At 40.5% G+C, this 27698-nt stretch overlaps 1 protein-coding gene across 7 annotated transcripts in view; it reads right to left on the reverse strand.

Annotated features, from left to right (window-relative positions):
* The window catches only part of LOC139756153 (uncharacterized), a 106212-nt gene that overhangs the window by 68025 nt on the left and 10489 nt on the right, over positions 1-27698 (reverse strand). For 5 of the 7 annotated variants that reach the window (XR_011714283.1, XR_011714288.1, XR_011714282.1 and 2 more), the window contains 6 exons: positions 27128-27365; positions 23924-24110; positions 21582-21809; positions 16540-16668; positions 16211-16307; positions 15699-15824 (listed from right to left, as the gene is read on the reverse strand). Coding sequence is in view for 2 of the 7 variants with exons in the window: in XM_071675329.1 (XP_071531430.1) it covers positions 16634-16668; positions 21582-21809; positions 23924-24008 (348 nt within the window). In the remaining 5 variants the exon portion in view is untranslated. The remainder of the gene's footprint in view (positions 1-15698; positions 15825-16210; positions 16308-16539; positions 16669-21581; positions 21810-23923; positions 24111-27127; positions 27366-27698) is intronic. The other 2 variants (XR_011714290.1, XM_071675336.1) reach the window with 2 other exon arrangements.

A 27698-nucleotide genomic window follows, 5' to 3' on the forward strand; every position in this document is an offset into this window, starting at 1 on the left:
AGGGTGGGGGAGGGGGCGAAAATCCTAGGAGCCTTGAAGAATGTGTGGAAGTCGAGAACATTATCTCGGAAAGCAAAAATGGGTATGTTTGAAGGAATAGTGGTTCCAACAATGTTGTATGGTTGCGAGGCGTGGGCTATGGATAGAGTTGTGCGCAGGAGGATGGATGTGCTGGAAATGAGATGTCTGAGGACAATGTGTGGTGTGAGGTGGTTTGATCGAGTAAGTAACGTAAGGGTAAGAGAGATGTGTGGAAATAAAAAGAGCGTGGTTGAGAGAGCAGAAGAGGGTGTTTTGAAATGGTTTGGGCACATGGAGAGAATGAGTGAGGAAAGATTGACCAAGAGGATATATGTGTCGGAGGTGGAGGGAACGAGGAGAAGAGGGAGACCAAATTGGAGGTGGAAAGATGGAGTGAAAAAGATTTTGTGTGATCGGGGCCTGAACATGCAGGAGGGTGAAAGGAGGGCAAGGAATAGAGTGAATTGGAGTGATGTGGTATACCGGGGTTGACGTGCTGTCAGTGGATTGAATCGGGGCATGTGAAGCGTCTGGGGTAAACCATGGAAAGCTGTGTAGGTATGTATATTTTGCGTGTGTGGACGTATGTATATACATGTGTATGGGGGTGGGTTGGGCCATTTCTTTCGTCTGTTTCCTTGTGCTACCTCGCAAACGCGGGAGACAGCGGCAAAAAAAAAAAAAAAAAGTATGAAAATCACATCAATAGAAGATACCAAACAACTACAAAGAGACATAAACAAAGTCTTTTACTGGGAAACTGAGAACAACAAGCTTTTCAGTGGAAACAAGTTTCACCTCCCTCCAGTATGGAAAAAATGAAGAAATCAGAAAATGCGAAGACAGAATGACTCAGAGGTTATCTTAGACCATTTGAATAATGAGAGAGACCTTGAAGTCATAAAGTCTAGTGACATAATTTTCAGCAAACACATTAAAACAATGGTTGCTTGACACAGGAGGATGGCAGGTTGCATCCTGTGGACCATCAAGACAAGGGAAGAAAAGCCAATGATTGTATTATTGAAGGCACTATGACAAATTGAATACTGTTGTGTTCTAATATCACCCTACAAGACGAGCAAAATTACGGATTGAAAAATTGTTCAGAGATCTTTCACAGTTGATATTATTGTGGTAAAGGAACTAAAATACATACTGAATTCTCTGAAGCTACAATTCCTGGAGTGTAGCTGGGAGAGGTAAATCATCTTTACCTGGAAAACCCTAGAGGGTTTAGTTCCCAACTTACATTTGGGAATATGATTCTACTAGCCTGACAGGCATGGAAGACATTGTAAAATATTACTCTTGAAATCCAAAGGTGTGATATGCACAAAAAGAGAGAACACTGGGGCCCAAGACCCTTCAGCACCTTGCCAGCTACCATCAGAAACAGCATGGGATGAACGGTAGATAAGTTCAAGAGTGCATTGGAAATGTAGCTACAAAGCATACTAGACCAGCCAGGCTGAGGGGCTATTTAGGCCTGAGGGCTGCAACTTCAACAGCTTGGATGATGAACTACCTATTCCAGTAGCCTGGGCCCAGCCCAGGCTGTGGGGATGAAGACCCCCAAAGACTTCACCAGGTATTCAGCAGTCTTTAGCTGTCATGTATAATGAACTGAAACCACAGCCCTCTGTCCACAACTTGGCCTCACAAACTTTTCTGTTGTTTACACCAGCTTTTTCATACACCCTGGTTCTGTCCACTGACAGCATATCACCCACTTTATGTCACATCACTCCACTTCACTCTCCCATGCCCACTTTACAGACCCCCAGCATGTTCAGGCCCTGCGCACTCAAGACTTTTATCTCCAATTTAGTCTCCCTCTTTTCTTTGTTCTCCTCACTTGTAACACATATACACTCTTCAACAACCTCTCTTCTCTCATCCTTTCTGTATGTCCAAACGATTTCAGTACACCCCCTTCAGTTTTGTCAACCATACTCTTCTTATTACTACACCTGTCTTTAACCCAATCATTTCTTACTTGCTCAGCACTCCTTGCATCTCATATTATCTTCAAGCATTTCATTTCTATCACATTCACCCTTTTCTGTACTTTCTGTACAAAGTTAGCTTTGAATTACCATGGGGATAGATAGAAAGCATATTACCTGCATATCCCCAGTATGTCATAAAAAGCAACTAAACTGGTGGGAGAGGGGCTGGAAATCTCCATCCCTATATCATTGCTTTCCTGATGTAGAAACAGGAAGGCACTAAGTGAGGATTTTTCTTTGTTTATTTTTTGTTCCTCTTGCTATCATTCTAAGGGTGGAAACAGGTAATAAGCATGACAAAGGGAAAATTACTAAATTGATTTCTGTAGTACCAGATGTTATCTTAGAATATCATATATAGCTTCTGTATTTGTACTTTATGACTGCACAACGAATATCTATGTCTTGTGAATTAACTTGTTATTGACCTGTAATGCATCATATTTTTTGTGGTGTATTATTGGATAGCGATTTAGCAAATCTGCATTATAGGTAATAGTTATGCAAGAGATATTGACCTACATATATGCAATGTTGAAATTTATTTTTACCATTCTTAGAGTCCCTCTTTCTGCTTGCAAAAGCTACCCAATGCCAAGACATGGGAAGCAAAGTAGCTACATCAGCAAATTAACAGCTTGGAGAATGATAAACAAGAACTAGAAATGAGTGTGGAATCTTCACATAAGAAAATATCTTATTTAAGTAAGTATTTATTTTTAATTGTATTCAATGAGTATCTTAGTTAAGTAAGTATTTATTTTTAATTGTATTCAATGAGCCCTTTATACACAAAAAGATTTTCACTGAAATTCCTCATCTTCACTTCTATCTGCCTTTCTCTGTCTCTGACACCTGTTCCAACTGGAACTCCTTTAAAGAGGTGGACACAGCAATAGAGTTTACATAACTAGTGAATTCCAGCACTTACCCCTTAGTGCCTCACCCCCAATAGGCCACTGGCAGAGGGCAACTCTAGTGCAATGTTTGCAGAGGCTCTTACCTAATGTTCATACTGTCTGCTTCTACCTAATGTTCCTGCCTAAATATTCCTTCCTACTGCTTTATCTCAACAACTTCGTTCGACTCCTATTACACCCACAAATACCACAGTCCGTACCTGTGTTAATTTCAGGTTCAGAAAAGTGCTCCAAACTAGTCAGGTATGTTATCTCAATGACTTCATTTGAGTCCCAGTATACTCTCAAGCACCACAGGTCTGTACCTGTGTCAGTTATGGGTTCAGGAAAGCTCTCTGACCTTCTTGGGTATTTTATCTTAATAGCTTTGTTTGACTCCTACGACATCCTCAAGCACCAAAAGTCCGTACCTGTGTCTATTTTAGGTTCAGAAAAGTGCCTCGACCCACTCGGGTAGTTTATCTCAACAACTTCATATGAGTCCCAGTATGCCCTCAAGCACAACAGGTCCGTCCATACCTGTGTCGATTTTAGGTTCAGAAAAGTGCTGCAAACTACTAAGGTATGTTATCTCAACAACTTCGTTTGAGTCCACGTATGCTCTCAAGCACCACAGGTCTGTACCTGTGTCAAATTTAGGTTCAGAAGAGCTCTCCAACCTTCCTAGGTATTTTATCTTCATAACTTTTTCTTGACTCCTACGAAACCCTCAAGCACCACAGGTCCGTACCTGTGTCAATTTTCAGTTCAGAAATGCTCTCCAATCTTCTTGGGTATTTTATCTTAATAAGTTTGTTTGATTCCCGTGACATCCTCAAGCACCACAGGTCCGTACCTGTGTCGATTTTAGGTTTAGAAAAGCAGTCCAACCTTCTTGGGTATTTTATCTTCATAACTTCATTTGAGTCCCAGTATACTCTCAAGCACCACAGGTCTGTACCTGTGTCAGTTATGGGTTCAGAAAAGCTCTCCGACCTTCTTGGGTATTTTATCTTAGTAGCTTTGTTTGACTCCTACGACATCCTCAAGCACCAAAAGTCCGTACCTGTGTCTATTTTAGATTCAGAAAAGTGCCTCGACCCACTCGGGTAGTTTATCTCAACAACTTCATATGAGTCCCAGTATGCCCTCAAGCACAACAGGTCCGTCCATACCTGTGTCGATTTTAGGTTCAGAAAAGTGCTGCAAACTACTAAGGTATGTTATCTCAACAACTTCGTTTGAGTCCACATATGCTCTCAAGCACCACAGGTCTGTACCTGTGTCAAATTTAGGTTCAGAAGAGCTCTCCAACCTTCCTAGGTATTTTATCTTCATAACTTTTTCTTGACTCCTACAAAACCCTCAAGCACCACAGGTTTCAGAAATGCGCTCCGAGATACTGAGGGAATCTATGTCAATGACGTCGTTCGACTCCTTTTACACCCTCAAACAACACAGGTCCGTACCTGTCTCAATTTTAGGTTGAGAAAAGCTCCGACTTTCCTGGGTATTTTATCTTTATGACTTTGATTAATTCCTACGACGCCCTGAATCACCACAGGTCCGTACCTGTGTCAATTATAGGTTCAGAAAAGCGCTTCGTACCTGTGTCAATTATAGGTTCAGAAAAGCGCTTCAACCTTCTTGGGTATTTATTCTTCATAACTTTATTGGACTCTTACGACACGCTCAAGCTCCACAGGTCTGTACCTGTGTGTATTTTAGGTTTAGAAAATGTCTTGAACCATTTAGGTATTTTATCTCAAAAACTTCATTCGACTCCTACTACACATGCAATCACCACAGGTCCGTATCTGTGTCAATTTTAGGTTCAGAAAAGCGCTCCAACCTTCTTAGGTATTTTATCTTCATAACTTTTTTTTGACTCCTTCGAAACCCTCAAGCACCATAGGACGGTCCGTACGTGTGTCAATTTTCGGTTCAGAAATGCCCTCCAATCTTCTTGGGTATTTTATCTTAATAAGTTTGATTGATTCCTGTGACACCCTCAAGGACCAACGGTCCGTACCTGTGTCGATTTTAGCTTCAGAAAAGCGGTCCAACCTTCTTGGGTATTTTGTCTTCATAACTTTGTTTGATTCCTATGACACCCTCAAGAAACAAAAGTCCGTACCTGTGCCAAATTTAGGTTCAGAAGAGCTCTCCAACCTTCTTGGGCATTTTATCTTCATAACTTTGACTCCTACAACACCCTCAAGCACCAAAGGTCCGTACCTGTGTTAATTTTGTGTTGAGAAATACTCTCCGAACTTCTTGGGTATTCTATTTTAATAACTTTGCTTGATTCCTACGACACCTTCAAGCACCAAAGGTCCGTACCTAAGTCAATTTTAGGTTCAGAGAAGCTCCGAACTTCTTGGATATTTCATCTAAATAAGTTTGTTTGATTCCTATGACACCCTCAAGCACCACAGGCCTGTACCTGTGTCGATTTTAGGTTTAGAAAAGCGGTCCAACCTTCTTGGGTATTTTATCTTCATAACTTTGTTTGATTCGTATGACACCCTCAAGCACCAAAGGTCCATACCTGTGTCAAATTTAGGTTTAGAAGAGCTCTCCAACCTTTTTGGATATTTAATCTAAATAACTTTCTTTGATTCCTATGACACCCTTAAGCACCACAGGTCCGTACCTGTGTCAATTTTAGGTTCAGAAAAGTGCTCCAACTTTCTCAGGTATTTTATCTTCATAACTTTTTTTGACTCCTACGAAACCCTCAAGCACCACAGGTCCGTACCTGTGTCAATTTTCGGTTCAGAAATGCCCTCTGATCTTCTTGGGTATTTTATCTTAATAAGTTTGATTCCTGTAACACCCTCAAGCACCACAGGTCCGTACCTGTGTGTATTTTAGGTTTAGAAAAGCGGTCTACCCTTCTTGGGTATTTTATCTTCATAACTTTGTTTGATTCCTATGACACCCTCAAGCACCAAAGGTCCGTACCTGTGTCGATTTTAGGTTTAGAAAAGCAGTCCAACCTTCTTGGGTATTTTATCTTCATAACTTTGTTTTATTCCTATGACACCCTCAAGCACCAAATTTAGGTTTAGAAGAGCTCTCCAACCTTTTTGGATATTTAATCTAAATAACTTTCTTTGATTCCTATGACACCCTTAAGCACCAGAGGTCCATACCTGTGTCAATTTTAGGTTCAGAAAAGTGTTCCAACTTTCTTAGGTATTTTATCTTCATAACTTTTTTTTGACTCCTACGAAACCCTCAAGCACCACAAGTCCGTACCTGTGTCAATTTTCGGTTGAGGAATGCCCTCCGATCTTCTTGGGTATTTTATCTTAATAAGTTTGTTTGATTCCTGTGACACCCTCAAGCACCACAGGTCCGTACCTGTGTGTATTTTAGGTTTAGAAAAGTGGTCTACCCTTCTTGGGTATTTTATCTTCATAACTTTGTTTGATTCCTATGACACCCTCAAGCACCAACCTGTGTCAAATTTAGGTTCAGAAGAGCTCTCCAACCTTCTTGGATATTTAATCTAAATAACTTTGTTTGATTCCTATGACACCCTTAAGAACCACAGGTCCGTACCTGTGTCGATTTTAGGTTGAGAAAAACGCTCCAACCTTTTTTAGGTATTTTATCTTCATAACTTTGTTTGATTCGTACGACACCTTTGAGCACCATAGGTCCGTACCATTGTCGATTTTAGGTTTAGAAAAGTGCTGCAAACTACTCAGGTATGTTATCTCAAGAATTTTGTTTGAGTCCACGTATGCTCATGCACCACAGGTCCGTACCTGTGTCAAATTTAGGTTCTGAAGAGCTCTCCAACCTTATGGGTATTTTATCTTAATAACTTTCTTTGACTCCTATGACACCCTCAAGCAGCATAGGATCGTACATGTGTCGATTTTAAGTTCAGAAATGCGCTCCGAAATACTGAGGGAAACTATGTCAATGACGTCGTTCGACTCCTTTTACACCCTCAAACAACACAGGTCCGTAACTGTCTCAATTTTAGGTTGAGAAAAGCTCTCCGACTTTCCTGGGTATTTTATCTTTATGACTTTGATTGATTCCTACGACGCCCTGAATCACCACAGGTCCGTACCTGTGTCAATTATAGGTTCAGAAAAGCGCTTCAACCTTCTTGGGTATTTATTCTTAATTACTTTATTGGACTCTTACGACACGCTCAAGTTCCACAGGTCCGTACCTGTGTGTATTTTAGGTTTAGAAAATGTCTTGAACCATTTAGGTATTTTATCTCAAAAACTTCATTCGACTCCTACTACACATGCAATCACCACAGGTCCGTACCTGTGTCAATTTTAGGTTCAGAAAAGCACTCCAACCTTCTTAGGTATTTTATCTTCATAACTTATTTTTGACTCCTTCGAAAAACTCAAGCACCATAGGACAGTCCGTACGTGTGTCAATTTTCGGTTCAGAAATGCCCTCCAATCTTCTTGGGTATTTTATCTTAATAAGTTTGATTGATTCCTGTGACACCCTCAAGCGCCACAGGTCCGTACCTGTGTCGATTTTAGCTTTAAAAAAGCGGTCCAACCTTCTTGGGTGTTTTATCTTCATAACTTTGATTGATTCCTATGACAGCCTCAAGCAACAAAGGCCCGTACCTGTGCCAAATTTAGGTTCAGAAGAGCTCTCCAACCTTCTTGGGCATTTTATCTTAATAACTTTCTTTGACTCCTATGACACCCTCAAGCAGCATAGGATCGTACATGTGTCGATTTTAAGTTCAGAAATGCGCTCCGAGATACTGAGGGAATCTATGTCAATGACGTCGTTCGTCTCCTTTTACACCCTCAAACAACACAGTGTCGATTTTACCTTTAGAAAAGCGGTCCAACCTTCTTGGGTATTTTATCTTCATAACTTTGTTTGATTCCTATGACAGCCTCAAGCAACAAAGGCCCGTACCTGTGCCAAATTTAGGTTCAGAAGAGCTCTCCAACCTTCTTGGGCATTTTATCTTAATAACTTTGTTTGACTCCTACAACACCCTCAAGCACCAAAGGTCCGTACCTGTGTTAATTTTGTGTTGAGAAATGCTCTCCGAACTTCTTGGGTATTCTATTTTAATAAATTTGTTTGATTCCTACGACACCTTCAAGCACCAAAGGTCCGTACCTGTGTCAGTTTTAGGTTCAGAGTAGCTCTCTGAACTTCTTGGATATTTTATCTAAATAAGTTTGTTTGATTCCTATGACACCCTCAAGCACCACAGGTCTGTACCTGTGTTGATTTTAGGTTTAGAAAAGCGGTCCAACCTTCTTGGGTATTTTATCTTCATAACTTTGTTTGATTCCTATGACACCCTCAAGCACCACAGGTCTGTACCTGTGTCAATTTTAGGTTCAGAAAAGTGCTCCAACTTTCTTAGGCATTTTATCTTCATAACTTTTTTTGACTCCTACGAAACCCTCAACCACCACAGGTCCGTACCTGTGTTAATTTTCGGTTCAGAAATGCCCTCCGATCTTCTTGGGTATTTTATCTTAATAAGTTTGTTAGATTCCTGTGACACCCTCAAGCACCACAGGTCCGTACCTGTGTCAATATTGGGTTTCGAAAAGCGGTCCAACCTTCTTGGGTATTTTATCTTCATAAGTTTGTTTGATTCCTATGACACCATCAAGCACCAAAGGTCCGTACCTGTGTCAAATTTAGGTTCAGAAGAGCTCTCCAACCTTCTTGGGTATTTTATCTTAAGTTTGTTTGACTCCTACGACACCCTCAAGCACCACAGGATCATACATGTGTCGATTTCAAGTTCAGAAATGCGCTCCGAGATACTGAGGGACTTTATGTCAGTGACGTCGTTCGACTCCTTTTACACCCTCAAACAACACAGGTCCTTACCTGTGTCAATTTTAGGTTGAGAAAAGCTCTCCGACTTTCCTGGGTATTTCATCTTTATGACTTTGATTGATTCCTACGACGCCCTGAATCACCACAGGTCCGTACCTGTGTTAATTTTAGGTTCAGAAAAGCGCTTCAACCATCTTGGGTATTTATTCTTAATAACTTTATTGGACTCTTACGACACGCTGAAGCTCCACAGGTCCGTACCTGTGTGTATTTTAGGTTTAGAAAATGTCTTGAACCATTTAGGTATTTTATCTCAACAACTTCATTCGACTCCTACTACACATGCAATCACCACAGGTCCGTACCTGTGTCAATTTTAGGTTCAGAAAAGCGCTCCAACCTTCTTTGGTATTTTATCTTCATAACTTTTTTTTGACTCCTTCGAAACCCTCAAGCACCACAGGTCCGTACGTGTGTCAATTTTCGGTTCAGAAATGCCCTCCAATCTTCTTGGGTATTTTATCTTAATAAGTTTGATTGATTCCTGTGACACCCTCAAGCACCACAGGTCCGTATCTGTGTCGATTTTAGCTTTAGAAAAGCGGTCCAACCTTCTTGGGTATTTTATCTTCATAACTTTGTTTGATTCCTATGACAGCCTCAAGCAACAAAGGTCTGTACCTGTGCCAAATTTAGGTTCAGAAGAGCTCTCCAACCTTCTTGGGCATTTTATCTTAATAACTTTGTTTGACTCCTACAACACCCTCAAGCACCAAAGGTCTGTACCTGTGTTAATTTTGTGTTGAGATATGCTCTCCAAACTTCTTGGGTATTGTATTTTATTAACTTTGTTTGATTCCTACGACATCTTCAAGCACTAAAGGTCCGTATCTGTGTCAATTTTAGGTTCAGAGAAGCTCTCCGAACTTCTTGGATATTTTATCTAAATAAGTTTGTTTGATTCCTATGACACCCTCAAGCACCACAGGTCCGTACCTGTGTCGATTTTAGGTTTAGAAAACCGGTCCAACCTTCTTGGGTATTTTATCTTCATAACTTTGTTTGATTCCTATGACACCCTCAAGCACCAAAGGGCCGTACCTGTGTCAAATTTAGGATCAGAAGAGCTCTCCAGCCTTCTTGAATATTTAATCTACATAACTTTGTTTGACTGCTATGACACCCTTAAGGACCACAGGTCCGTACCTGTGTCAATTTTAGGTTCAGAAAAGTGCTCCAACTTTCTTAGGTATTTCATCTTCATAACTTTTTTTGACTCCTATGAAACCCTCAAGCACCACAGGTCCGTACCTGTGTCAATTTTTGGTTCAGAAATGCTCTCCGATCTTCTTGGGTATTTTATCGTAATAAGTTTGCTTCACTCCTACGACACCCTCAAGCACCACAGGATCGTATATGTGTCGATTTTAAGTTCAGAAATGCGCTCCGAGATACTGAGGGACTTTATGTCAATGACGTCGTTCGACTCCTTTTACACCCTCAAACAACACAGGTCCGTACCTGTATCAATTTTAGGTTCAGAAAAGCTGTCCGACTTTCCTGGGTATTTTATCTTCATGACTTTGATTGATTCTTACGACGCCATGAATCACCACAGGTCCATACCTGTGTCAATTTTAGGTTCAGAAAAGTGCTTCAACCTTCTTGGGTATTTATTCTTAATAACTTTATTGGACTCTTACGACACGCTCAAGCTCCACAGGTCCGTACCTGTGTGTATTTTAGGTTTAGAAAATGTCTTGAACCATTTCGATATTTTATCTCAACACCTTCGTTCAACTACTACTACACATGCAATCACCACAGGTCCGTACCTGTGTCAATTTTAGGTTCAGAAAAGTGCTCCAACTTTCTTAGGCATTTTATCTTCATAACTTTTTTTGACTCCTACGAAACCGTCAAGCCCCACAGGTCCGTACCTGTGTTAATTTTTGGTTCAGAAATGCCCTCCGATCTTCTTGGGTATTTTATCTTAATAAGTTTGTTTGATTCCTGTGACACCCTCAAGCACCACAGGTCCGTACCTGTGTCGATATTGGGTTTAGAAAAGCAGTCCAACCTTCTTGGGTATTTTATCTTCATAACTCTGTTTGATTCCTATGACACCCTCAAGCACCAAAGGTCCGTACCTGTGTCAAATTTAGGTTCAGAAGAGCTCTCCAACCTTCTTGGGTATTTTATCTTAAGTTTGTTTGACTCCTACAACACCCTCAAGCACCACAGGATCGTACATGTGTCGATTTTAAGTTCAGAAATGCACTCCGAGATACTGAGGGACTTTATGTCAATGACGTCGTTCGACTCCTTTTACACCCTGAAACAACACAGGTCCGTACCTGTGTCAATTTTAGGTTGAGAAAAGCTCTCCGACTTTCCTGGGTATTTTATCTTTATGACTTTGATTGATTCCTACGACGCCCTGAATCACCACAGGTCCGTACCTGTGTCAATTTTAGGTTCAGAAAAGCGCTTCAACCTTCTTGGGTATTTATTCTTAATAAGTTTATTGGACTCTTATGACACGCTCAAGCTCCACAGGTCCGTACCTGTGTGTATTTTAGGTTTAGAAAATGTCTTGAACCAAATAGGTATTTTATCTCAACAACTTCATTCGACTCCTACTACACATGCAATCACCACAGGTCCGTAACTGTGTCAATTTTAGGTTCAGAAAAGTGCTCCAACATTCTTTGGTATTTTATCTTCATAACTTTTTTTTGACTCCTACGAAACCCTCAAGCCCCACAGGTCCGTACCTGTGTTAATTTTCGGTTCAGAAATGCCCTCCAATCTTCTTGGGTATTTTATCTTAATAAGTTTGTTTGATTCCTGTGACACCCTCAAGCACCACAGGTCCGTACCTGTGTCGATATTAGGTTTAGAAAAGCGGTCCAACCTTCTTGGGTATTTTATGTTCATAACTTTGTTTGATTCCTATGACACCCTCAAGCACCAAAGGTCCGTACCTGTGTCAAATTTAGGTTCAGAAGAGCTCTCCAACCTTCTTGGGTATTTTATCTTAAGTTTGTTTGACTCCTACAACACCCTCAAGCACCACAGGATCATACATGTGTCGATTTTAAGTTCAGAAATGCACTCCGAGATACTGAGGGACTTTATGTCAATGACGTCGTTCGACTCCTTTTACACCCTGAAACAACACAGGTCCGTACCTGTGTCAATTTTAGGTTGAGAAAAGCTCTCCGACTTTCCTGGGTATTTTATCTTTATGACTTTGATTGATTCCTACGACGCCCTGAATCACCACAGGTCCGTACCTGTGTCAATTTTAGGTTCAGAAAAGCGCTTCAACCTTCTTGGGTATTTATTCTTAATAACTTTATTGGACTCTTACGAGACGCTCAAGCTCCACAGGTCCGTACCTGTGTGTATGTTAGGTTTAGAAAATGTCTTGAACCATTTAAGTAATTTATCTCAACAACTTCATTCGACTCCTACTACACATGCAATCACCACAGGTCCGTACCTGTGTCAATTTTAGGTTCAGAAAAGTGCTCCAACCTTCTTTGGTATTTTATCTTCATAACTTTATTATGACTCCTTCGAAACCCTCAAGCACCACAGGTACGTAAGTGTGTCAATTTTCGGTTCAGAAATGCCCTCCAATCTTCTTGGGTATTTTATCTTAATAAGTTTGATTGATTCCTGTGACACCCTCAAGCACCACAGTTCCGTACCTGTGTGTATTTTAGGTTTAGAAAAGCGGTCCAACCTTCTTGGGTATTTTATCTTCATAACTTTGTTTGATTCCTATGACACCCTTAAGCAACAAAGGTCCGTACCTGTGCCAAATTTAGGTTCAGAAGAGCTCTCCAACCTCTTTGGGCATTTTATCTTAATAACTTTGTTTGACTCCTACAACACCCGCAAGCACCAAAGGTCCATACCTGTGTTAAGTTTGTGTTGAGAAATGCTCTCCGAACTTCTTGGGTATTCTATTTTAATAACTTTGTTTGATTCCTACGACATCTTCAAGCACCAACCTGTGTCAATTATAGGTTCAGAGAAGCTCCGAACTTCTTGGATATTTTATCTAAATAAGTTTGTTTGATTCCTATGACACCCTCAAGCACCACAGGTCCGTACCTGTGTCGATTTTAGGTTTAAAAAAGCGGTCCAACCTTTTTGGGTATTTTATCTTCATAACTTTGTTTGATTCCTATGACACCCTCAAGCACCAAAGGTCCGTACCTGTGTCAAATTTAGGTTCAGAAGAGCTCTCCAACCTTCTTGGATATTTAATCTAAATAACTTTCTTTGATTCCTATGACACCCTTAAGCACCACAGGTCCGTACCTGTGTCGATTTTAGGTTGAGAAACATGCTCCAACCTTTTTTAGGTATTTTATCTTCATAACTTTGATTGATTCCTACGACACCTTTGAGCACCATAGGTCCGTACCTGTGTCGATTTTAGGTTTAGAAAAGTGCTGGAAACCACTCAGGTATGTTATTTCAACAACTTCGTTTAAGTCCATGTATGCTCTCAAGCACCACAGATCCGTACCTGTCTCAAATTTAGGTTCTGAAGAGCTCTCCAACCTTCTTGGGTATTTTATCTTAATAAGTTTGTTTGACTCCTACGACACCCTCAAGCACCAAAGGATCGTACATGTGTCAATTTTAAGTTCAGAAATGCGCTCCGAGATACTGAGGGAATCTATGTCAATGATGTTGTTTGAATCCTTTTACACCCTCAAACAACACAGGTCTGTACGTGTCAATTTTAGGTTGAGAAAAGCTCTCCGACTTTCCTGGGTATTTTATCTTCATGAATTTGATTGATTCCTACGACACCCTGAATCACCACAGGTCCGTACCTGTGTCAATTTTAGGTTCAGAAAAGCGCTTCAACCTTCTTGGGTATTTATTCTTAATAACTTTATTGGACTCTTACGACACGCTCAAGCTCCACAGGTCCGTACCTGTGTGTATTTTAGGTTTAGAAAATGTCTTGAACCATTTAGGTATTTTATCTCAACAACTTCGTTTGACTCCTACTACACATGCAATCACCACAGGTCCGTACCTGTGTCAATTTTAGGTTCAGAAAAGCAGTCCAACCTTCTTGGGTGTTTTATCTTCATAACTTTTTTTGACTCCTACGAAACCCTCAAGCTCCACAGGTCCGTACGTGTATCAATTTTTGGTTCAGAAATGCCCTCCAATCTTCTTGGGTATTTTATCTTACGTTTGTTTGATTCCTTGACACCCTCAATCACCACAGGTCCGTACCTGTGTCGATTTTAGCTTTAGAAAAGCAGTCCTACCTTCTTGGGTATTTTATCTTCATAACTTCGTTTGATTCCTATGACACCCTCAAGCAGCAAAGGTTCGTACCTTTGCCAAATTTAGGTTCAGATGAGCTCTCCAACCTTTTTGGGCATTTTATGTTAACTTTGACTCGTACAACACCCTCAAGCACCAAAGGTCCGTACCTGTGTTAATTTTGGGTTGAGAAATGCTCTCCGAACTTCTTGGGTATTCTATCTCAATAACTTTGTTTGATTCCTACGACACCTTCAAGCACCAAAGGTCCGTACCTGTGTCAATTTTAGGTACAGAAAAGCTCTCCGAACTTCTTGGATATTTTACCTAAATAAGTTTGTTTGATTTCTATGACACCCTCGAGCACCACAGGTCCGTACCTGTGTCGATTTTAGGTTTAGAAAAGCGGTCCAACCTTCTTGAGTATTTTATCTTCATAACTTTCTTTGATTTCTACAACACCTTGAAAGCACCAAAGGTCCGTTCCTGTGTCAATTTTATGTTGAGAAAAGTTCTCCAAACTTCTTGGATATTTTACCTTAATAACTTTGTTTGATTGCTATGACACCCTTAAGCACCACAGGCCCGTACCTGTGTCGAATTTAAGTTCAGAAAAACGCTCCAACCTTTTTTTAGGTATTTAACTTCATAACTTTATTTTATTCCTACGACATCTTCGAGCACCATAGGTCCGTACCTGTATCGATTTTAGGTTTTGAAAAGTGCTGCAAACTACTCGGGTATGTTATCTCAACAACTTCGTTTGAGTTCACGTATGCTCTCAAGCACCACAGGTCCATACCTGTGTCGATTTTAGGTTCAGAAAAGTGCTCCAACTTTCTTAGGTATTTTATCTTCATAACTTTTTTTGACTCTTACGAAACCCTCAAGCACCACAGGTCTGTACCTGTGTCAATTTTCGGTTCAGAAATGCCCTCCGATCTTCTTGGGTATTTTATCTTAAGTTTGTTTGATTCCACATTTACTTGCATCCAATCTATAGCCATCATGTACAATGCATAGAAACCATCTCCCATCTACAAACAAGCCCTAATTATCCTAATATGGTTTCCCCCCACCTCTTATACCACAATTCAGCCCACTGACATGTTGCTCCCTGTATATTATACCATTCCAATTCTTTACCCTTTACTCACTTCAGACCCTCTTAATACATTTAGGCCCCAGTAACTCTGAACTCTCACTTTATACTTCCACCTTTTCAGTGTCCCATCCCGCTTGGAAATTCCATATCTCATGCATATCTTTTCCTCATATCTCCATATATCCTAACCATTTCAGCACACTCTTGTTTGCTCTCATTTATACTCCGCTCTTTACAACCACAACACTTACATTATCATTCCTTACAAGATCAATCCTCGTCACAGTGTTCTCATGCCCTTCAATTCCAACAAATCCACCTTCCATTCTCAAGTTCACAAGGACTAAGACACTCATCCATCATCATTAGGACTACTACAGTTTTAAACATACCTATCACTGCACTGAAGGGAATCCCTGGTTAGAAATGTATGACAAAAACCAAGAATCTTTTCCCTTGATACAGTCTTTGAATGTCATGCCAAACTTTTAAGCATTTAATAAGCAAGATAGGTAAAGCTAATGAATTACTCACGATCAGTCCAGTGATGGTTTGGTAGCCATCCAGAGTAACTATATTCTCTTGCAGTGATAAAACCTCCACATTGTCAACTAGGAATCTCTCTCCCATTATAAGGTCTCCTTGCACAAACACTTGACCCTAACAATGAAGAGAATAATGTTATAAAATATAGCCTGAAGCATAGATAAACTAATATATCAAAGTGTTAACTTCTGAAACTTAGACAGTGTCCAAGTATCAGCTTTATTTCTACTCAACCATCAATACTTCTATAAGACATTAAACTTTTGTTCATGGGAGATATCTACAAAACACAAATTCCTCATACATTTCCAAGCATCTGACTTAAAGGAAAAATAAATTAAAATAACATCTCATAACACGTGTGTCCATAACCTGAAGCACTAGTTCACATGGAATGAAGGAGTCTCAATTTATTATTACCCCCTTTTTTCAATGAGGCAGTAAATCTTTCCATTTCTCATGTTAATTTCATACCAAATCTGTTTTATTTCATAGCTCACCTGAAATATGTAGTTACCAAAAACACTCGCCTGGCCAGTCTTATGAAGGTATTCACTCAATGGATAGCCATTCAATGTCTCTCCCACCACTGGACCTCTGCAAATAAAAATACTATTATAGAGAACATACATAATATTCCTACAAAAAAATATGTCCATCCTCTCAAGATGAACTCCAAAAGTAAGTATCAAATATGGACATAATATGGCACATAAACCTTTCCACTTAAATAGACAGCATACATAAAGTCAAGAGATTGTATGATAGTGTTCAAGAAATGGAAACAAAATACTCGAGTACAGACTTTATTTACTGTTATTATACTCACTCAAAATACAGCGCTCTGCAACTGGACAGGGATGGTAATGTCTTGATAAGCCGATCTTCGCCAGTAGCAGTCACCCAATCCCTCCAACACCAGGTTATTTATGTTTACTGCCGTTACATCGCCAGATATCTTGGGGTTGCAAAGTAAATTTCTTTTTTTTTTTACAAAATTATACTAAATTTATGTCTTAGAAATAAGCAAAACCTGGGCAAACTGGAACATGACATCTAGTAAAACAAACAAGCTGGAAATCTCCAACAAGAAACTTTAATTAGAAGGCAAAGCAGCCAGCACATACAAATGAATAATGCAACCTTGTATGTACATACAAAACTGGTAGTCCAAGTAAGGAAAAACAACTATGAAATTAAGTGGTAAGGTGGTAATAACAAAAGCAAAAATGAATTATTTATATTTCTTTATACTTGATCGCCATTTCCCGCATCAGTGAGGTAGCACCAGGAAGCAGATGAACAGCTCATCCACTTATATACACAAACATAAATGCCCATACATGCACATATGCATACATGTGTCTATGTTCATACATAGACACATATATACACATGTACATATTCATGCTTGCCTTCATCCATTCTTAGCAAAACACCCTGCCCCATAGGAAACAGCATCACTACCTCCTGCTTCAGCAAGGTAGCGCCAGGAAAACAGACAAAAAAGGCCACATTCATTCACAATCAGTCTCTAGCTGTCTTGTGTAATGCACCAAAACCACAGCTCCCTATCCATGTCTAGGCCCACAGACCTTTCCATGGTTTACCCCAGACATGTCAAAAGCCCTGGTTCATCTACTGATAGCACGTCAACCCCATTATATTCATATTCTAAAGAATTTATTATTTTGGTTAATATACATACAATGCTAAAACAAACCATTATTTCTTTCCTAGCAGACTGAAATAACTACCTCAAACAATTTGAGAAGACCACCAAGGAAATGAATATCATACTCACATGTAGTGGGCTTGTGAAATTAATTTCTTTTGCAATAATAATTTCTTCCACTTCTGCAAGCATTACATGAAGGTTGGATGGCTCTATACCATTAACAGTACCTCCCTCCTCCATCACTACACCCTCTGCACTGCCCACACTTACTGACTTTCTAAACTTTATTTATTTTTTTTTTTTTTTTTGCCGCTGTCTCCCTCGTTTGCGAGGTAGCGCAAGGAAACAGACGAAAGAAATGGCCCAACCCACCCCCATACACATGTATATACATACGTCCACACACGCAAATATACATACCTACACAGCTTTCCATGGTTTACCCCAGACGCTTCACATGCCCTGATTCAATCCACTGACAGCACGTCAACCCCAGTATACCACATCGCTCCAATTCACTCTATTCCTTGCCCTCCTTTCACCCTCCTGCATGTTCAGGCCCCGATCACACAAAATCTTTTTCACTCCATCTTTCCACCTCCAATTTGGTCTCCCTCTTCTCCTCGTTCCCTCCACCTCCGACACATATATCCTCTTGGTCAATCTTTCCTCACTCATTCTCTCCATGTGCCCAAACCATTTCAAAACACCCTCTTCTGCTCTCTCAACCACGCTCTTTTTATTTCCACACATCTCTCTTACCCTTACGTTACTTACTCGATCAAACCACCTCACACCACACATTGTCCTCAAACATGTCATTTCCAGCACATCCATCCTCCTGCGCACAACTCTATCCATAGCCCACGCCTCGCAACCATACAACATTGTTGGAACCACTATTCCTTCAAACATACCCATTTTTGCTTTCCGAGACAATGTTCTCGACTTCCACACATTCTTCAAGGCTCCCAGAATTTTCGCCCCCTCCCCCACCCTATGATCCACTTCCGCTTCCATGGTTCCATCCGCTGCCAGATCCACTCCCAGATATCTAAAACACTTCACTTCCTCCAGTTTTTCTCCATTCAAACTCACCTCCCAATTGACTTGACCCTCAACCCTACTGTACCTAATAACCTTGCTCTTATTCACATTTACTCTTAACTTTCTTCTTTCACACTCTTTACCAAACTCAGTCACCAGCTTCTGCAGTTTCTCACATGAATCAGCCACCAGCGCTGTATCATCAGCGAACAACAACTGACTCACTTCCCAAGCTCTCTCATCCCCAACAGACTTCATACTTGCCCCTCTTTCCAAAACTCTTGCATTCACCTCCCTAACAATCCCATCCATAAACAAATTAAACAACCATGGAGACATCACACACCCCTGCCGCAAACCTACATTCACTGAGAACCAATCACTTTCCTCTCTTCCTACACGTACACATGCCTGAATATATGCGACCTGAAATATACAAAGTTCATTTTTCAATGACTGGCATGTCACTTTATATCATTTTCAGCCACTTAAAAACCCTGAACTCTTGTAGAGGTACATAGTGCATCTAAACACAACAATTTGAACAATGGTGATACTCAGCATTTGACTTTGGTGTCAAGGAAAAATGAAATGACGTGAGAGAAGTGGTGAGGGAGATTCAGCATGAAAGAAAGCCTGCTTACAGAAATAACGAGAAACTGAATCAAGAGCAACATAGGGCAAGTATATGAAACAAGGAGTGAAAGAGGAGTGGAGGGCATTTAGGGAAGCACTGCTTACCTGTGCAGGTCACATGTTTGGTATGCAAAAGGTGGGATGTGGATATATGAAAATTGGGATGGAGTGAAGATGCAAGTGAAAGAAGCATATGGATATCATCTGCAGGAAAGGTGTGCAAGACCAGGAAGTGTAAAACCGCAAGCTACAAGATGTTAAGAGAAAGGTTAATGTGCCGAATAAAGGAGCAAAAGAAATCATGAATTTAGATAAAAGAAATTTTTGAAATGAGTATTATAGTGATGAAAGCAAGAGAACAAATGGGAGCAACAGTAAAATGAGCAAATGGAGATACAGATAAGCAAACAAAGTGAAAAAGTGTTGGTACAAGTATGCTGGACTGCTGAATGTTTGATGATTGGGTAGCAGCAGTGGCATGTTTGAGACAAGGGGCATGTGGGTTAAAAGAGTCCTGGTGAATTGTATCATGAAAAGAGAAAGTAATGGAAATCCTGCACAAGTAGTAGACGGAGTTTCTCTAGCAAGGGGGTGACAGTGATGCTTACTACTCTGTCAAAATATTCAAAGTTTGTGGTACCCAAATTGAGGTGGCTAGGGAGGGTAAAATGCATGCACAGTTTCCTAATAGAGAAAAATGTGAACAAAAGTGAATGCTCAAATTACAAAGGTACAAGTCTGTTTGGTATACCTGGTAATGCAAGTTGGAGTGGAGGCCATGCACAAAACATCAGATTGGGAAGAAAGTATGGCTTCATGATGTGCCAAGGCATTTGCCTAGATTGTCATATACCCGAGTGGATAGCATTTGGCACTTTAGGTTAAGAGGCAATGTGCTATGAATATATGGGGTAAACTAATGTTACACAACAGAATGAGGAGGATTTTACCTGGCAAGTTAAGACATGTGTTCAAGTGGAGAGGGAGGAGGTGGAATGCTTCCAAGAAAAAGTGGGTCTGCATTAAACATGAGATTTCTCTATACTTGAATACTCAACTCATGAACAGGGAGCTTCAGGAAGGAATAGGCTTAAGAGATATAGGTAGATAGATAGATGAAGGTGGTGAGGGAAGGTCTTTGGGTAGAGGGAAGGACTACAATATGCTTGGGGTTAAAATGGCATGGGAGATAAACTAGCTGCTTTATGCAGATGATACAGCTCTGGTGGCAGATTCCAAAGACATCTCTAGCTAGTGACATTCAAGACAGAAGATTTTCAAGAAAATGTGAGGATTAGACAGGATGGTTTGAGTTTAAGGATGTAGAGGACCTAGATAAAGAGAAGGGCTTCAGGTAACTGGTAGAGGATATGGCAACATAAAACCATGGGGCTGGAGTAAGGGAGCAATGGTCCTACATGCATTAAGGATCATGTGAAAGATGAGACTATCAGCTTGGGATAAGAAAGCTATATTTATACAGTGGTCCTAATATGGTGAATGGATAGGAGTATTAAAACAAGTGGTAGCAAGTGCAATCAAAGCTGACCAGGGTGTGCTCTAACTGACACGAAGATATGAAAAAAAATTTTGATCAGTGTCATAAGTGGAGGGACAAAGGGATAGGGAGACTAAGGCAAGGACATAAGCATGGATAGTATAAGGGTTTCAGGTACAAGGGCTTGAACATTCAATAAGGAAAGTGTTTGGAGCAATGAACCGAAAAAATCTGATATAAGAAGAGAAAATCAGTCACCGGGTTTAACCTGGTCATATACATATACATTCTTCAAAGACATAATCGCTGTTTCCCGCACCAGCAAGGTAGCGCCAGGAAACAGACGAAGAATGGCCCATCTACTCATATACACATATATATACATACACATGTACATATTCTTACTTGCTTGCCTTCATCCATTCCTGGCACTACCCCACCCCACAGGAAACAGCATTGCTACCCCATGCTTCATAGAGGTAGCATCAGGAAAAAAAAGGACACATTCGTTCACACTCAGTCTCTAGCTGTCATGTGTAGTGAACTGTAACCACAGATCCCTATCCACACTCTGGCCCCAAAATATGTTAGACAAACTGCAAGTGGTTACACCATGGAGAAAAGTCATCTCTGAGACCATTATTAGCTGATGAAATTAAGCACAAGACTTGTACAAAAATGTAGAGCAATGCCTTTATAGTATAAAAGTGGTGCATGAACAGAATAAAATGGCAAAAAAGTGTTAATCCAGGCATCACACAAAAATTTAATAAGTTGTAAAATAGAGATGTTACAAACATAAAACACCCTCCCCTTACAGTGCAAATAGGTAACTATATCACTGACAACTTTCACCCCACAAGAGTATATCTTATCCTGCTCTAGCATGGTGTGCAAACTCAAAGTCCAAGGAGCTCCACAGAAAGGGTCCTTGCATTGCCTAAAATGAAATAAAACCCCCCCAGCAAACTGAAGAAAGGGGGATGTTGAAAAGGCCACCATTAAGCATTACCATCGATTCTTTGAACAGTGTCCACTAGCACCACTTCTTGGCTCAAGTCCAGTTTGTTTATCCTGCTGGAGTCCAAGAAACCAGCAACTACCACTTCATGGAAGTGATAAGTATTGGTGATCTTGTCAGGAGAGTTGTAGTCCACCAAGTTGGACCACAACTCATCATTGATGGTATCTGTTTGGACCGAACCAGTCACCACCACATCATCTTTGTAGACGAGACCACCTGTTGGATAAAAAAAAGTAAATGGTTATCTTGACCCATAGGGGAAAAGAAGAAGAAGAAGAGAGAAAAAGCCAGCCCCAGGTATGCACATTAGATACAATGTCAGCAATACCTTGATGATGGACATGCCAAGGAAAACTTGATGAAAGTTACAAGCTATCAGCTGGGCAGACCCTTCAAAACTGTGGTGCTTTACCCATACTTAATGCACAATTACTTGACAGTCCAACATTTTGGAGTTTCCGATATCATAAGAATTTACAGCTTAACGGTAACCAACCAATTAATACAGGCTTTTAAAATGACATTTAGCGTCATACAAAACACTCGTGCTCATATTCAAATTATAATGCTTCATAAAAAGAAAAAGATATATATATGTCACCTTCCAATGGTGCTGAATGCATCATGAATTTACATATCTATAAAAAAAATCCATGGTTATCATTCAGTGTATCAGAGGCAAAAAGTAATATAACCAAAAATAGCTGACGAAAGAAATGACCCAACCCACCCCCATACACATGTATGTAAATACACGTCCACACACACAAATATACATACCTATAAATCTCAATGTACACATATATATACACACACACACAGACATATACATATATACACATGTACATAATTCATACTGTCTGCCTTTATTTATTCCCATCGTCACCTCGCCACACGTGGAATAACATCCCCCTCCCCCCTCATGTGTACGAGGTAGCGCTAGGAAAAGACAACAAAGGCCCCATTCGTTCACACTCAGTCTCTAGCTGTCATGTAATAATGCCTGAAACCACAGCTCCCTTTCCACATCCAGGCCCCACAGAACTTTCCATGGTTTACCCCAGACGCTTCACATGCCCTGATTCAATCCATTGACAGCACGTTGACCCCGGTATACCACATCGATCCAATTCACTCTATTCCTTGCCCTGCCTTTCACTCTCCTGCATGTTCAGGCCTCGATCACTCAAAATCTTTTTCACTCCATCTTTCCACCTCCAATTTGGTCTCCCACTTCTCCTCGTTCCCTCCACCTCCGACACATATATCCTCTTGGTCAATCTTTCCTCACTCATTCTCTCCATGTGCCCAAACCATTTCAAAACACCCTCTTCTGCTCTCTCAACCACGCTTTTTATTTCCACACCTCTCTCTTACCCTTACATTACTTACTCGATCAAACCACCTCACACCACATATTGTCCTAAAACATCTCATTTCCGGCACATCCATCCTCCTGCGTACAACTCTATCCATAGCCCACACCTCGCAACCATACAACATTGTTGGAACCACTATTCCTTCAAACATACCCATTTTTGCTTTCCAAGATAATGTTCTCGACTTCCAAACATTCTTCAAGGCTCCCAGAATTTTCGCCCCCTCCCCCACCCTATGATTCACTTCCGCTTCCATGGTTCCATCCACTGCCAGATCCACTCCCAGATATCTAAAAAATAGTATTAATTCTTCTCATACTGCACAAACCCACCATATGTAATATTTCTTATAACAGACTGTACAAATCATTCATACCGGTTTTTATGTATGAATTATACTTTAACACAAATACAGAGCAGATCTTTAAACTACTCTAGGAATGCCTACCTACACTTCAGTTTCCTAAGAGTATACTAGTGTTTTAGGCATTTCTTTACAGTATTCATATTCTGCTCTAAAGATGCCTTACCATAAACAAGTTTTCTTGCAATTAATCCTGAATGTGAATCCTATCTATCTTGTTCATCTTATATGAACAGAGTCAGCAAGTCAGTACTGCCATACACACTAACCTAAACCCATGTCTAGTAAACATATAGGAGACTAAAGTTTGCCAACCACACAACTACATCTTATAAACCACCACGTTAAGCTGCAATATACAATCTACATCTTTGTTCCATATTCTGCTTCTACCATACAAACCATTCATCCCACAATCCTGTTATTGCTGTACACCATCACACCCACAATACTAGTTTAATAGTAATCTTGCAAACACACATCTGACACCCTCAAGTTCTGAAAACCAGGCTTGAACACTCCTAATACACTAATCATAAGATATACATCTACCATCCTGTCATTCTATAAACAGAAGACCCACGTACCAGCTAATCTGTAGTTGCCATACTTCTTAACAACACTTCTGTCCAGCTCCACGATGTTGATACCATTAATTGAAGACACGTCCATATTGCCCCTCACCAGAAGTCCAATATCATAGTTTCCCACTAATGTTTGCCGAGATATGTTATCTGTATATACTACCTGGCTTGCTACTTGCCTCACATCCACCTGCAAATATAACAACCAATAACATGTGAAATATTCAAAAACTGCCAGCAAAATGAAAAGTAGTGCCCAGTTTTTTTATTTTATTTATTTTATTATACTTTGTCGCTGTCTCCCGCGTTTGCGAGGTAGCGCAAGGAAACAGACGAAAGAAATGGCCCAACCCCCCCCCCCATACACATGTATATACATACGTCCACACACGCAAACATACATACCTACACAGCTTTCCATGGTTTACCCCAGACGCTTCACATGCCTTGATTCAATCCACTGACAGCACGTCAACCCCGGTATACCACATCGATCCAATTCACTCTATTCCTTGCCCTCCTTTCACCCTCCTGCATGTTCAGGCCCCGATCACACAAAATCTTTTTCACTCCATCTTTCCACCTCCAATTTGGTCTCCCTCTTCTCCTCGTTCCCTCCACCTCCGACACATATATCCTCTTGGTCAATCTTTCCTCACTCATTCTCTCCATGTGCCCAAACCACTTCTAAACACCCTCTTCTGCTCTCTCAACCACGCTCTTTTTATTTCCACACATCTCTCTTACCCTTACGTTACTCACTCGATCAAACCACCTCACACCACACATTGTCCTCAAACATCTCATTTCCAGCACATCCATCCTCCTGCGCACAACTCTATCCATAGCCCAAGCCTCACAACCATACAACATTGTTGGAACCACTATTCCTTCAAACATACCCATTTTTGCTTTCCGAGATAATGTTCTCGACTTCCACACATTCTTCAAGGCCCCCAGAATTTTCGCCCCCTCCCCCACCCTATGATCCACTTCCGCTTCCATGGTTCCATCCGCTGCCAGATCCATTCCCAGATATCTAAAACACTTCACTTCCTCCAGTTTTTCTCCATTCAAACTCACCTCCCAATTGACTTGACCCTCAACCCTACTGTACCTAATAACCTTGCTCTTATTCACATTTACTCTTAACTTTCTTCTTCCACACACTTTACCAAACTCAGTCACCAGCTTCTGCAGTTTCTCACATGAATCAGCCACCAGCGCTGTATCATCAGCGAACAACAACTGACTCACTTCCCAAGCTCTCTCATCCCCAACAGACTTCATACTTGCCCCTCTTTCCAAAACTCTTGCATTTACCTCCCTAACAACCCCATCCATAAACAAATTAAACAACCATGGAGACATCACACACCCCTGCCGCAAACCGACATTCACTGAGAACCAATCACTTTCCTCTCTTCCTATACGTACACATGCCTTACATCCTCGATAAAAACTTTTCACTGCTTCTAACAACTTTCCTCCCACACCATATATTCTTAATACCTTCCACAGAGCATCTCTATCAACTCTATCATATGCCTTCTCCAGATCCATAAATGCTACATACAAATCCATTTGCTTTTCTAAGTATTTCTCACATACATTCTTCAAAGCAAACACCTGATCCACACATCCTCTACCACTTCTGAAACCACACTGCTCTTCCCCAATCTGATGCTCTGTACATGCCTTCACCCTCTCAATCAATACCCTCCCATATAATTTACCAGGAATACTCAACAAACTTATACCTCTGTAATTTGAGCACTCACTCTTATCCCCTTTGCCTTTGTACAATGGCACTATGCACGCATTCCGCCAATCCTCAGGCACCTCACCATGAGTCATACATACATTAAATAACCTTACCAACCAGTCAACAATACAGTCACCCCCTTTTTTAATAAATTCCACTGCAATACCATCCAAACCTGCTGCCTTGCCGGCTTTCATCTTCCGCAAAGCTTTCACTACCTCTTCTCTGTTTACCAAATCATTTTCCCTAACCCTCTCACTTTGCACACCACCTCGACCAAAACACCCTATATCTGCCACTCTATCATCAAACACATTCAACAAACCTTCAAAATACTCACTCCATCTCCTTCTCACATCACCACTACTTGTTTTCACCTCCCCATTTGCGCCCTTCACTGAAGTTCCCATTTGCTCCCTTGTCTTACGCACTTTATTTACCTCCTTCCAGAACATCTTTTTATTCTCCCTAAAATTTAATGATACTCTCTCACCCCAACTCTCATTTGCCCTTTTTTTCACCTCTTGCACCTTTCTCTTGACCTCCTGTCTCTTTCTTTTATACATCTCCCACTCAATTGCATTTTTTCCCTGCAAAAATCGTCCAAATGCCTCTCTCTTCTCTTTCACTAATACTCTTACTTCTTCATCCCACCACTCACTACCCTTTCTAATCAACCCACCTCCCACTCTTCTCATGCCACAAGCATCTTTTGCGCAATCCATCACTGATTCCCTAAATACATCCCATTCCTCCCCCACTCCCCTTACTTCCATTGTTCTCACCTTTTTCCATTCTGTACTCAGTCTCTCCTGGTACTTCCTCACACAGGTCTCCTTCCCAAGCTCACTTACTCTCACCACCCTCTTCACCCCAACATTCACTCTTCTATTCTGAAAACCCATACAAATCTTCACCTAAGAGTTTTTAGTATGATAATTTCCATTTCAGAAATGCTTTTCCTTCACAGAGTTTTTTATGTGTGTGTATGATACTACACTAACCTTACTCTCTCTTTTATAAACAAACTTTCCCTTAAAATCATGGAAATTTCTGCAGTGAACAACTAATACAAGATAGCATCCCTAAACCAAACAATCTCTCTTTAATATGTTGTTTGAGCAAAATATGGATTTAATTACAACACTGATCAAAAAATGCTATGCAATTATTGATCGATAGTCATTTTGCTTGTCAACAGTCTGCAGTGTTCATTCTTTTTTTCAGGCTATCAATCTATGATCCAAGGTCCCAATTTAAAGACAAAACAAAGAAAATATATATTTCTATGACAGAGCAACTACATGGAACTATTTGCTCTTAGGGAAAGAATGGGCAATATTTCAGATTTCGAGTACAAAAAAGAAAAAGTTTTCAGGACCATTCACACAAGAGAACTTCTCACCTAGCATCAGATGCATACTTAAGACAAGTTTACTCACACTGTTAACTTTTTCAACAAACAAGTCTCCATTAATCTTCAAGCTTGTGAAGGTTTTCTTGTCCTGGAAGGTTACACTGGCCCCTTTGGTTACTATAGTATCAGTGTCTACACCATTAATTTCGATCGAATTATTGTTCCCAAGTGTGTGGATGATCTCATCAGCCACAAGTGTCTTGTATTTGTGGTGTCCCACAACCTGCTGATCCCTTGATCCTTCACACTCTGCTGCATGTACTCTGTTGATGCAGAGAAGCAACATGTAGTTTTATATTTTCCAAATTTCTCAAATGGGAAACTATATGGTCAAACTGAAGAATTAGCTTAAGATGACTCAAGATAGCAAATCATACAGAATTATGAGAGCACAGTGACAGTATTGTAACTAATGAGGTTTGGAGGTGCTGCTACTGCGGTACGGGCTCGAAGAAAGTTGGGAAAGGTTTTGAATTTCAATGCCTTAAGGGGATACTCTCAAGTTTTCTTGAGTATCCAAGTCTTACCCAGTCTTTTTGTGGTTACCTTGTTAAAACATCCTTAGGAATGGAACATTATGGGTGTCATTGCCTAAC

This window comes from Panulirus ornatus, chromosome 2, assembly GCF_036320965.1.
Source record: "Panulirus ornatus isolate Po-2019 chromosome 2, ASM3632096v1, whole genome shotgun sequence".
Classification (NCBI taxonomy): domain Eukaryota; kingdom Metazoa; phylum Arthropoda; class Malacostraca; order Decapoda; family Palinuridae; genus Panulirus; species Panulirus ornatus.